The 11,197-nt window shown below is 46.6% G+C and overlaps 1 protein-coding gene across 1 annotated transcript in view; it reads right to left on the bottom strand.

Annotated features, from left to right (window-relative positions):
* Positions 1-2,887: 2,887 nt before the first annotated feature.
* Positions 2,888-11,197, bottom strand: part of CRACR2A (calcium release activated channel regulator 2A) — a 175,621-nt gene continuing 167,311 nt past the window's right edge. The window contains exons 18-20 of the mRNA XM_004381176.2: positions 7,761-7,862; positions 5,050-5,126; positions 2,888-3,527 (exon numbers count right to left, since the gene is read on the bottom strand). Of these exons, the coding sequence (XP_004381233.1) occupies positions 3,443-3,527; positions 5,050-5,126; positions 7,761-7,862 (264 nt within the window). The 3' untranslated portion in view covers positions 2,888-3,442. The remainder of the gene's footprint in view (positions 3,528-5,049; positions 5,127-7,760; positions 7,863-11,197) is intronic.

The raw sequence follows: 11,197 nt of genomic DNA, 5'->3' as shown, positions 1-11,197 counted from the left end.
GAGAATACCCCAAAGAGACTGTAAAGGAAAACAATGCTAGACAAGGAGCAAGGCAACTGGGCCATTGGTTTGGAGATGAAGCTTCTGATTTGGCAGCTCAGGGCTGAGGGCAGCAGCAGACTCCAGAAGAAGCACAAGGAGTCAGAATAGGGAGCAGGTGTGAGGTCAGGGATGGTGATGAGCACAGGTCAGGAGACACCAGGAGCTGGGACCAGGTAGGAGCTGCTGAGTCCTGGAGAATGACAGGGAGAGAGAGAGAGAGTTGACTGTGGGCTGAAATCAGACAGTAGGCACTGGCAGGATAAGACACTGGTAGGAAAACCAGGGCATTTGGGTAAAAGTCTGGGTGGAGAGGGAAACCAAGAAACCCACAACAACAAAAGACAGTGATGCTAGGGGCAAAGCCAGGTAAGAGTTCAGGACCTAGGCAAATGGGCTGGGCAACCAGGTGCTGAAATGAGATAGTGTTTGTGAATGTGCCCAGTTCTGAGTAGATGCTTAGAAAATGTTAGTTGGTACTAAATCTGACATAAGGCAAATGTTGTGGGCAGCAACTAGATGTTGACAACATTAATAACCCCTACATATTAACACCTACTATGTGCTGGACACTGTGCTAAGTACTTTATACACATTATCTCATTTAGTATTTACAATGTTCCTGCGAAGCAGACATTGAAACCTCCACTCTACAGACAAGGACAGGAAGCCTGATTAAGCGTCTTGCTCGAGGTCATTATAGCAATGTACATGAGTTAGAGCCAGAGGATTTTTCTGACAATCTTGTGCTCTGGGACAGGCTGACAGCTACTGGGACAGCTTTGATCTTTAAGCCACTTTGGTAGCTTAAAAAGAAGAGAGAACGGGGAGGAGGCTAAGATCTGGGGACAAAGATCATCTCACAGTCTTTCTGATGTCCCTGTACTCCACACTTTTTTCAGATGGGGTTGGAGGAGGAAACAACAGAGGCCTGAAGATCCTCCCTGTCCCTCTCTCTGTCTGGACCTTGAGGCATTGTAGGGATTTACGCAGCCTGCTGGAAAGCCAAGCACCAGCGTCATCTCACCCTGTTCTAAACTCTGAATGCACTTTTTACAAATGGCTGCAGTTCCCAACAAGAAATGAAGGAATCTGTGCGTCCAGGGAATACCAATTATAGCTCTACTTGCCCCATAAATCTCTATTGCCATCTTGTTTTTTTGACCCAAACAGGTGAGCAGGTCTATTTTCTCCATGGCCACCCCTACCTTCTATTCCACCCTCCACACATACACAAGAACACACGATCACACAACACACACACAGATGTTGGGAGGCCACATCTGGGTGAGCCATGTACCCCCACATATCCCACTAATAAGACCATCACCACTGCCTTCCGTTAAGGAAGAAGTCTGTTGTCCCTGTCAACCTTGTACTGGGATTCAGGGCTATACCTACTATGAAAACTGAATATGTCATTATAAGCACTCAGAACAGGAAGAGCCCAAAACATCAAATAGCTCACCCATTTTACTGATAAGGAGATGGTGGCCCAGGGAGAGAGCTGGCTTGCCCAAGATCATGGGCTCAGTCCTGGGTTTTATTCTGCACCCTCCATGGGCTCTCTGGTCCCTACAAGTGATGAATGAGAGAAAGAAGTCTGCAGAAACGAGGTAGGCACTTGCCTGGTGACCTACCTATGGGGGCTCTGACTCTTTTGGGAAGCCAAGGAGGAGACTGCAGGGGTCCACACCCTTGGGGACTCTGCCCAGTGGTGTCTCCCACCTATTGGCTGTGTGGAATCATCTTGAACCACCTTCTTAGAGACCTGTGGACACTCTGTGCTCCTCTCTTTCCCTCTTGCCCTACTTGGGTGTTGTTAGTTGCCTTCAAGTCGATTGTGGCTCATGGCAACCCTGTGTGTGCAAAGTAGAACTACTCCAAAGAGTTTTCAAGGCTGTGATCTTTTGAAAACAGATCGCCAGTCCTGTCTCTCAGGCACCTCTGGGTGGATTTGAACCACCAACATCTCGGCTAGCAGACAAGCACTTAATTGTTTGTGCCACCCAGGAACTCCACTTGGGTGTGCATTGCCCATTTTTCCTGTAGGGGTCTGGATCTGTAGTCCTAGAATTTTAGTGGACAGTGAGCTTTACATCCAACATTCCACCAGAGCAGGGAGGCCCTCCTTGCCAGCACCCCTGACAGCCAGTCAGTGATGCGAGCATACTGTCAGGGACTAGGAACTAACCCCACTCAGCTGAAGGAAACAGAATACAGCTCCAGATCATTCCCTTTATTCAAAGTGCCCTGTGCTGTTGCAGTCACTGGGGTGCTGAAGCCAGCAGCTATACACTCTGTTCACTTCTCAGCACCAGCAAAATGTCAACATCACAGCCACAGATTTTTTTTTTTTTTAAATACCATCTCTGGAATAAAGTAAAATAAAATAAAATGAAGTTGGTAACTATGGACCTAGTGTTGGGCCTCATTGCTTGCATGTCAATCTACCAGTTAATCATCATGTACGATTTTTTGCAGAGCTATTTTGAGAAACATTTAGAAAATGGCTTTTATATAGCTGTATATACCTTATTTATACCCTCCAGAAATGGTCTCTCTGTTTAGCAGCAGATGGTTTTTTTCCTGTTAGTTTTCTTTTCATCTCTTCATCAAAGTTAAGTAGGAAGTAAGCCTACTCCTTAACCCCAGGCATAAATTGATCACCACAGTCTACCTCAGAGCCACGGTTGTGGGTGGGCGGTGGGGAGGAAAGGCTGTGGGTTCTTTGCAAGGCACCATTCCAGAGAACCTGAGGAACAAATGCAGCGGGATGGTGGCTGCCGAGAGGCTGGTCCCTGAAGATGTGAATTTGGGAAGGAGAAGGACCCAGCGTGGTGGTGGTGAAATAGAATGTGGGCGTTCTGGTTTCCTTCTCTCAACAACATGGGTATCCCAAGGTCCATGAAGCATATACCAAGGATATCTCATTGGTCTCCAGAGAACAGGAGCCCAAGCAGGACAAACTACCTCAGCATCACCCAAGCAGTACATCCTCTGGCCTGCAGGAAGCAGCAAGTTGGACCTGCATGGTTGCCTTGGCAACTGCAGGGCTGTAGCTCCTAAGGGCAAGGGGAGGAGAAGGGAGATGGAGAAGGCACGTAGTGGCTGTTCTGGAAAAGCCCATCTGTTTCCTTTCCCCCAGGAAACTGAGCTGAAAAAGAAGGAATGGACACCTGGGGCCTAGAGCGAGAAGGGAAAGGAAAGACCCCAAGATGCCCCAAGAGTAGCTCTCCTGACTCAATGTGCTTCCCTCCCTTTTGAGGGAGGCAAGTCACTGACAAGGACAAAGGTCTGGTGGGCCTTGCTGGATGGCATCTACGTAGGAGGCCATGTGCAGGTTGTAGGGTGGACTCTGGGACCTCAGGCTTCGACCACGATAGTCCTGGGAGGCCTCCTATCAGCCACAGCAGGATTTCTTCTTGGCAAGGCGGCCGACCTGAATGGTGTCCTCCCTCACTGTGTCTTCTTGCTCCTTGAGGATCCTGGGAGGGGGGAAGATGTAGTATCAGTACTAGAGAAGCTGCTAGGCCCAGGAGCTGGCAACATGGACCACCCACCCTCAGGCTACAGGCCATTTGGGTAATAAGAAGAGAACTCAGCCACATCAGAGGGTCAGAGACAGTATTTAAAGTCTACGTCTCAGGAGTCCAGGTTCCTAACTGTAATTGCAAATCCAGAGAGTTTAGTCAACATGGACCCTTCAAGACACCTCCTCCAGGAAGCCTCCCTTGATCCTGTAGGTCAGTCTAAGAGCCCCTGATAGCAGTGTGACTCCTCAGGTGTTACAGCCCTTCACCCAGCATCATAATGCACTGCTTCCTCCCTCACCAGAAAATAAGCTGCTTGACGGTTACAGATGGATCCTTTGCATCTCTGCAGCAGCTGAGCACAGTAATAGGCATACCGTAGAGGCTCCAAAGATATATTTGTTGATTCTTAACTCTACATAATGGTTGTCCCATGTGGACACAGCTCCAGATTAAATGTAGGAGGTGGAGGATTAAAAATAATGATAAATATCTTATCCCTGCTTTATACTTTTAAAGCACTTTCACCTTCAGCACCTTCTTTGATGATCAGGACAACCTGTGAGTGGGCAGGGACGACATGATTGATGTCCCTACATGACCAACGAAGCTCAGAGAGGCAGGGGGACTTGCCCAGGGACTCAGTGTCAGAGAAAAGCTAGAACTTTTTCTCATGGTACTCCATAACCCCATAACCTCTCTAATGTATAGAAGGATTTATTCTGAGTTTTTAATTACTCAAATAAAAATGTTTTTTAAATGCCTCAGAGTGAGTGCTGGGCACAAAATGGGCACTATTAACTATTAGTTCAGTGGATAGATGGATGGATGGATGGATGGATGGATGGGTGGGTGGGTGGATGGATGGATGGATGGATGGATGGATGGATGGATGGATGGATGGATGGATGAAATGAATGCCCAAATATTGAAAATGGGGCCCAGTGTGGTTTTGTTTTAATTTTGGTATAGTCAGGGGCTTAAGGAATCAATATGTCCACGGGACCAGTCCTTTTAGCAACACATGAAAACAGTCCCATTACCTTGGGTGCCTCTGATTTCCCACAACAGCCCCTCCTCTCCCTGGCTCCTCTTCCTCCCCCTCCCCCAGGAACCCATATTATAACCCATTCTTGCTCCTAGCTGGCAGCCAACTAATCCCTGCTAAAGTATTTGCCAGTGATGAGGGTCTTATGCTATGACCTTTCCCAGGATTATTTGCATTTAAAAAGAGAATCCCTGGGGATAAAGGCAGCATTTAATACTTAGAAGAAAGACTCTGCAATGGCAAACGACAGGCTGGGAGGCTTTCTTTTTCATCACTATTATGTTTCAGAAGGCCTACTCCTACGCCTGAAATCCCACACAAAGGCTTGGCCCACCATCTCCTCTACTCAGAAGGTCCCAGGCAGAGGTGAAGGCAGTGCCTCCCACCAGACCTGGCACAGCTTTACCTGATGAGTTGTGTCTCTTTTACCTGGCTAGATGGAGCAGGGACTCTTTGGCATTGTGACCAGAATAGGCACTGCATTCATAGAAGATCAGACTGTTCTCCTAGAATCATAGAACAGAAGGAATAAAAGGAGAGTACTGGGGGAGGGTAGAGACAGTTGTGGGGAGTAGGGGGCAACCTGTCTGCATCTACCCACAGCCCCATTTCTTCTCACCAAACCGAAAACAAAAATTCCCGTTGCTTTTGAGTTGATTCCAACTCATAGCGACCCTATAGGACAGGACAGAACTGCCCCATAGGGTTTCCATGGAGCGGCTGGTGGATTCAAACTGCAGACTTTTCGGTTAGCAGCTATAGCTGTTAACCACTGTGCCACCAGGGCTCCCCTTCCAGTCCCCCTTAGTTTCCTCGACCCTCCCCCAGCTGAGTCAGTACATGGTTAATTTCCGTTTCCTCAGGCTCTCTGACTAATGCAAGTTCTGTAACCATCTCTCAGGTGAGCTGCAACAGTTGTAAAACAACAAAACCTTACGCTGCCTTCCTGATTTACATTCTCAAATTGCACTCAGGTAGGAATATCCTCGCTTCCTTTTCGCACCAGCCCTGGGATGCAGGCAAGGACACGCAGGCTAGGACAGGCAATGTTCTTTTCATTTCACAGGCAGGAAACTGAGGCTAGAGAGGGCACGCGGCTGCCCTGTGCAGGTCACACGTTTCCTTCATGGCAGGGCTCCCAGCAGCATGTTTTTCCCAGGATGCTGGCGTTCCATAGACCTTGGGGCAGAAAACACTGAGGCCCGCCCATGGGAATTTTCCTCTCACCGGTTCATTAACACTTCAGCTGCCCAGGCTGTCAGCACTGGTGCCCCAGGAAAAGTGTCCATCACTTCGTTAGGCTGGGGCTGTGCTATGTGCATGGGGGAGCCCTTGGCCAAGGCTCGTCCTGTTCCATCTATCACTCCCATCAATAGACTTCCTGCTTCATTATGACAATGCTCATGGTGTAGAGCCCTTGCTTTTAGACAGTCTTTTCTTGGAGGCTGATCTTTGTGGTGATGCGGGCTAGTTGAATGAGGATGCTTGCTCTGTGGCTGCAGATCAAGAGGCTTTGCAAAAGCTGGCTCTGAATCCACTTTCCTGGTCCACACCCACAGGTCCCAGCTCCAGCCTCTGCCCTCTTCACGCAGCCCCACACACTTCATTTCTCCCTGTCCACTTCTTTCAGAACCTGGTTATGGGTCAGACTGTCAAAGAGCTGACGTGGTGGGGTGGAAAGTGCAGAGGACCTGGAGTAAGAAGACAAGATTTGTCTTCTAGCCTCCAGTTCTGACCCCACTGCTGATAAGCTCTGCGATAATTTGAATAAACCACTAACTTCTCTAAACTTCAATTTTTTTTTTCACTGACCAAAGAAAAAAGAAAAGAAAATGGAATAATAGTAATACAGGTCTACAGTTCCTTCCAAAATCCTTGGAGACAGATGTGTTTGGCAACCCAGTACGTTTTGGATTTTAGAAAAGTGATATATGTATGTACTGTCCATTGGGGTGACTGGGTGGTGCAAATGGTTAATGTTCTTGGCTACTAACCGGAAGGTTGGAGGTTGGAGTCCACCCAGAGGCCCCTCAGAAGAAAGGGCTGGCGATCTACTTCTGAAAGATCAGCCATTGAAAACCCTATGAAGCACAGTTCTATGCTGATATACATAGGATTGCCATGAGTCAGAGTAGATTCAGTGGCAACTGGTTTTATACTATATATTACACAATACCTTCAGTGGGCCTGGGGCAGCACTCTGTAATTCAACATATGAATAGTCACACAAATTGAGGTAAATAAAGACCATAAATAGTCTCATTTCAGTTTCAGTCTTTATTTTTTAGCAGATGAAATGCAGAAAACCTTTCTGTTTTCAGAGCTTTCTGGATTTAGAAATCGAGGATGAGGGATTGTGGACACATAATTGCCTAGTGACCCTCCACATGAACACCTGCCAAGCCCTTCTTCTTCCTTTCTCCTTGATTCTTACTATCTGTGCTAGTTTTCCCAGGTTCTGAGGTCATGAGTCCCTGATTAGAATGAGCAAACTAAGAATTATGGAATCATAGGGCTAGAATGTGATCCTGTCCTCCTTGGTTCCATGAAAACCAAACTCCAAGGCACTAGAAGCCAAGAAATGGGCACTTCCTATTTGTTTTCTAGCTTGATTTCCATTAAGCCCCACTAGCTCCCTTCTGGGGCAAGAAGGCTGATGCTTATTTTATCCCCTCAGTTTATCTTGACTTTATAGCTTTGAGGCTTAATCTTGATAGAAAGGATGAACTCTCTAATAGAGCTGTCCACAGAGGAACAAGTTGCCTTACAGATAGTGAGTTTTTCATCTCTGAAGGGGATCAAGGAGGAACACAGAGAATGTGATTCAAGTATCAGATGGAGGACTGAATTAAGTAACTTCTTATATCATAATTTATAATTCTGTGTTACATGTAACAGAGTTTAGGATAATTCCCCAAGCTCTACTGGGCCCTAACCAGCTCCAACTTGCAATCTGTGGCTTTCTCTGGAAAGTTCTAAATGCATAGGAGCTGGGTGTCCCATGATGCCAGGACACCCTTCTTGCCCAGTTGCTTCCTTCCCACAGGGCTTCCAGAGAAGGTTCCCATAAAGGCTCCTGGGCCCAACTGCCCTTGGGGATTCCCACCCTACCCAGAGAGACAGAAATGCTTGTTCCTTACCTTGGCAAGCTGTTCTCCGAGGCCCCGGGGGACTTCTCGCTCCTTCTGGTTGTCAATTTTATTGCCCAGCAGAAGAACAGGGATGTGGTCTCCCACAGATTCCTGCAGAAGAGATAATCAACCAACTGAGAGAAGCTCCATAAGGAGAACTCATAAGGGCAGTCTTAAAATGCTCTCTGGGAAGATACAATCTAGTTTGAGAATCCCCTGCTGCCATGACAGGACGGGTGATGATAGAGTCATCCAGAAAGTAGAGAGGAGATAGCCACCTTCTCTGAGAGGCTCAGTCTACAAAACTTTTGCAAAGCGCCCAAGGCCTGCCTTCTGGGTGCCTCCCGGTCCCTATCTGTGCAAAGACCTCTCCCTTCCTCACCACTCTCCTTGGATCTTGGGTGGAGCACACAGAGTCCCTGGGTGTGCTGGGGAGTGGGTAGCAGGATGAAGAGGGGATAGATGATACCACTGAACTATGGGCGGCTTTCAGAGCCCCTGAGGGCATTCCTAAGTGACTAGACTCAGTCTAAGGGGAACAGACTGAACTGAGCGAATTCATGCAACCTGGTTTGAAGCTGTCTGGAGGCTGCTTTGATTACAAGCGGCATCTCCAGGAGCCTCACATTGGGCACATAAGCTCCCTGAGGGTTAAATTCTTAGTACTGGGCCACTGTGGGTGCTCACAGATGACTGTTGTGAGCCTAACTGGAGGTCCCTACATGGGGTCCAGCAGCTCCCTGTCATTGGGTGCTCTGGCTCTGAAGAAGGCCCCCATGAGGGGCTGTACTTGCTGGCCAGAAGTAACAGGTTGATTCAATGGATCAACCCTATTTACTCCTCCAGTGGCTGTGGCAGGTCATCCAGGAACCTGCACCCAGGGTCTCTGCCTCCTCCCTTGTAAACTGAATGTACATGTGCCTCTTCTGAGGGCAAATAAAGGGTCCAGGGCGCACAGCTATTAAGTGAGTAAATATGGTAATGTTCACATTTAAGCGGGTTGTTATTTTTACTTTGTGAAATATTTAATTAGGCCTTTTAATCATAATTTGGTAAGAAATAGTTATTCACTGTAGCTAAGTGTTTTACTAAATGGAAGGGCTGTGGAATAACAGAAGCTAACAAGCAGTTATAGTTTTGCCAATTCTTCAGCTTCTTTACCTTACCATGTCAAATAAACGTCCAAAGTCCATCTGATAGGCACACCTACTTTAAGTTTAAATGCAACTATGCTTGAAATTAAGCCTCAGTGGTTCCTTAGTCTACACATTCAACAACAAAGTCTCTGAATTATGAAGAGCCTTTAGTGTAGGAGTCTACAACTCTCTAACTTTCTTCTCTGGTTTCTTATTTCTAATAAACTCTCTGCTATCTAGTGTCGATTTAACTAGAACTTTCTAAAAACAGTATTTCCACATATCCATGGTAAGATGGTAATTAACCTTTGTCATGACGAGGGGCCCTGGTGGCACAGAGGTTAAGCACTAGGCTGCCAACTGAAAGGTCAGTGGTTTGAACCCACTAGCTACTCCACAGGAAAAAGATGTGGCAGTTTGCTTCCATAAAGATTACAACCCTGGAAACTCTATGGAGCAGTTCTACTCTGTCCAACAGGGTCATCCTGAGTTGAAATCAACTTGATGGCAACAGGTTTTAATGATGACTCAAAGGCACTACAAGATCTTACAGTGTCTTCTGACCCAACAAAAATAGATTAAACTATGTGTACTGTAAAGTGGATTGTATCATATTCCAATTATTTAAAATTGAGAAACCTACATATGACATATATAGAATGCTGTGGCTCCCTATTAACCAGAGGGTTAGTTCCTGGGAATACCCCGATTCTCTAACTATGCTGTGCAACAGAAAAAGAAGAGGAGGAAGCAGGGAAATGGGCCAAAAGGCTTGCTGTTTAGAGCACACGACAGAGAGATATTTGTAGATTTATGTGTGAGGAATGACTAAGGCTTGTGGGATTTTTTGACATGGAAACGCTCTGAAAACATGAGCATCAGAATTTAAATCTCGGGACAGAATTCTAACCTGGATTTTGTTATTTCTTGGACTGGGGGGACAATGGATCCTCAATGACTGAATAGGATGAGGTAGGGAATGATTCATAAGCCCAACATTGGAGCCCTCTGCACCATAAACAGCAGTGCTGACTCATGGGAAAAGAAGGGGCAGTCTTCTTTCTTTTTAAAAACAATTCCTAGATATGAAAATGAAAGAGCTTAGAAGGAGCAGGGGAAAAGCAAAGCAACCACTTGGAGCTGTGGTTTCTGTTCTTTGCATTGTCTCCCTTTGCAACCACCCCGGACAACTCGCTTCCCCTCTCTGGGGCTGGCCTGCCACCAATAAAGGAGAATTAGGTCTTTCTCCAAATATATGGCAAAAATAAGTAAACACACACATAAGGCCAGACAAAGGATATGTCGAATATCACGACTGGCTGGTCATCATCACCCTGGCTTAAGACCGGTTTCTGACACAGGGGCACGGGGACTGAGGATGGGCTGGGTGTCTCATGGTCCTCTCTGATTTTAACCTCAAAAGTCTTGAGTTATCTGCTTAAACTTCATACCTTTCTCATACCTAATGAGATTTTCAACCTGTGTTACCTCTTGGCACAAACCAGTTACCATCAAGTCAATTCCGACTCATGGCGACCCCATGTGTTTCAGAGTAGAACCGTGCTCCATAGGGTTTTCAATGGCTGTGATCTTTTGGAAGTAGATTTGCCAAGCCTTTCTTCTGAGAAGCCTCTGGGTGGATTTGAATCACCAACCTTTTGGTTAGTAGCTGAGCACTTAACCATTTGCCCCACGCAGGGACTCCTTCTTGGCACAAAGACGTTCATAATTATCCACTAGATGAGAAGCAACACTTCTTTTTAAGAGGCCAAAGTGTACTTCCTTCTAGCCTCTGGGGCTTTGGTGAACAAGTCTAAGCCTCACCCAACCTCTGTTGCTGATATTTTTATAGATGTTGGTAAAATCCATTAGGCATGGCAGGTCAGAGTGAAGAAATCCTAACTCCTTAGCCAGACACCCGATCTCTCTTTAGAGAACTCAGGCTCTGCCACCATCTCATTGTGTGACTCACCAGAGTCACTCATCTTCTCCGAACCCCCATTCTCCAAACTGTAAAATAGGCCTCTGAAGCTTGTTTCTGCTCTATGCCTCTGACACAGAAGCCTCTCTACCCCTTCGATCATTTTGGTTGCCTTGCTGTGAACTCCAGCTTGTTGGAAGACAGAACTGTTGAAATTCAAAAGAGTATCCATCTCTGACTTTAAATAACAAGAGCTGTCAACTCGGAGCAGAGGATTGGCATTCAGTTCAGAATGTGCCGCTGCTGGGTTTGGTTGCTTGTAGGGTATGTGTGTGTGTGTGTGTGTGTGTGTGTGTGTGTGTGTGTGTGTGTGTTTTAATATCTATTTG

This window comes from Trichechus manatus, unplaced genomic scaffold, assembly GCF_000243295.1.
Source record: "Trichechus manatus latirostris isolate Lorelei unplaced genomic scaffold, TriManLat1.0 scaffold00081, whole genome shotgun sequence".
NCBI lineage: Eukaryota > Metazoa > Chordata > Mammalia > Sirenia > Trichechidae > Trichechus > Trichechus manatus.
The sequence above is the reverse complement of the archived record's forward strand: the minus strand, read 5'-3'. Positions and strand labels throughout refer to the sequence as shown.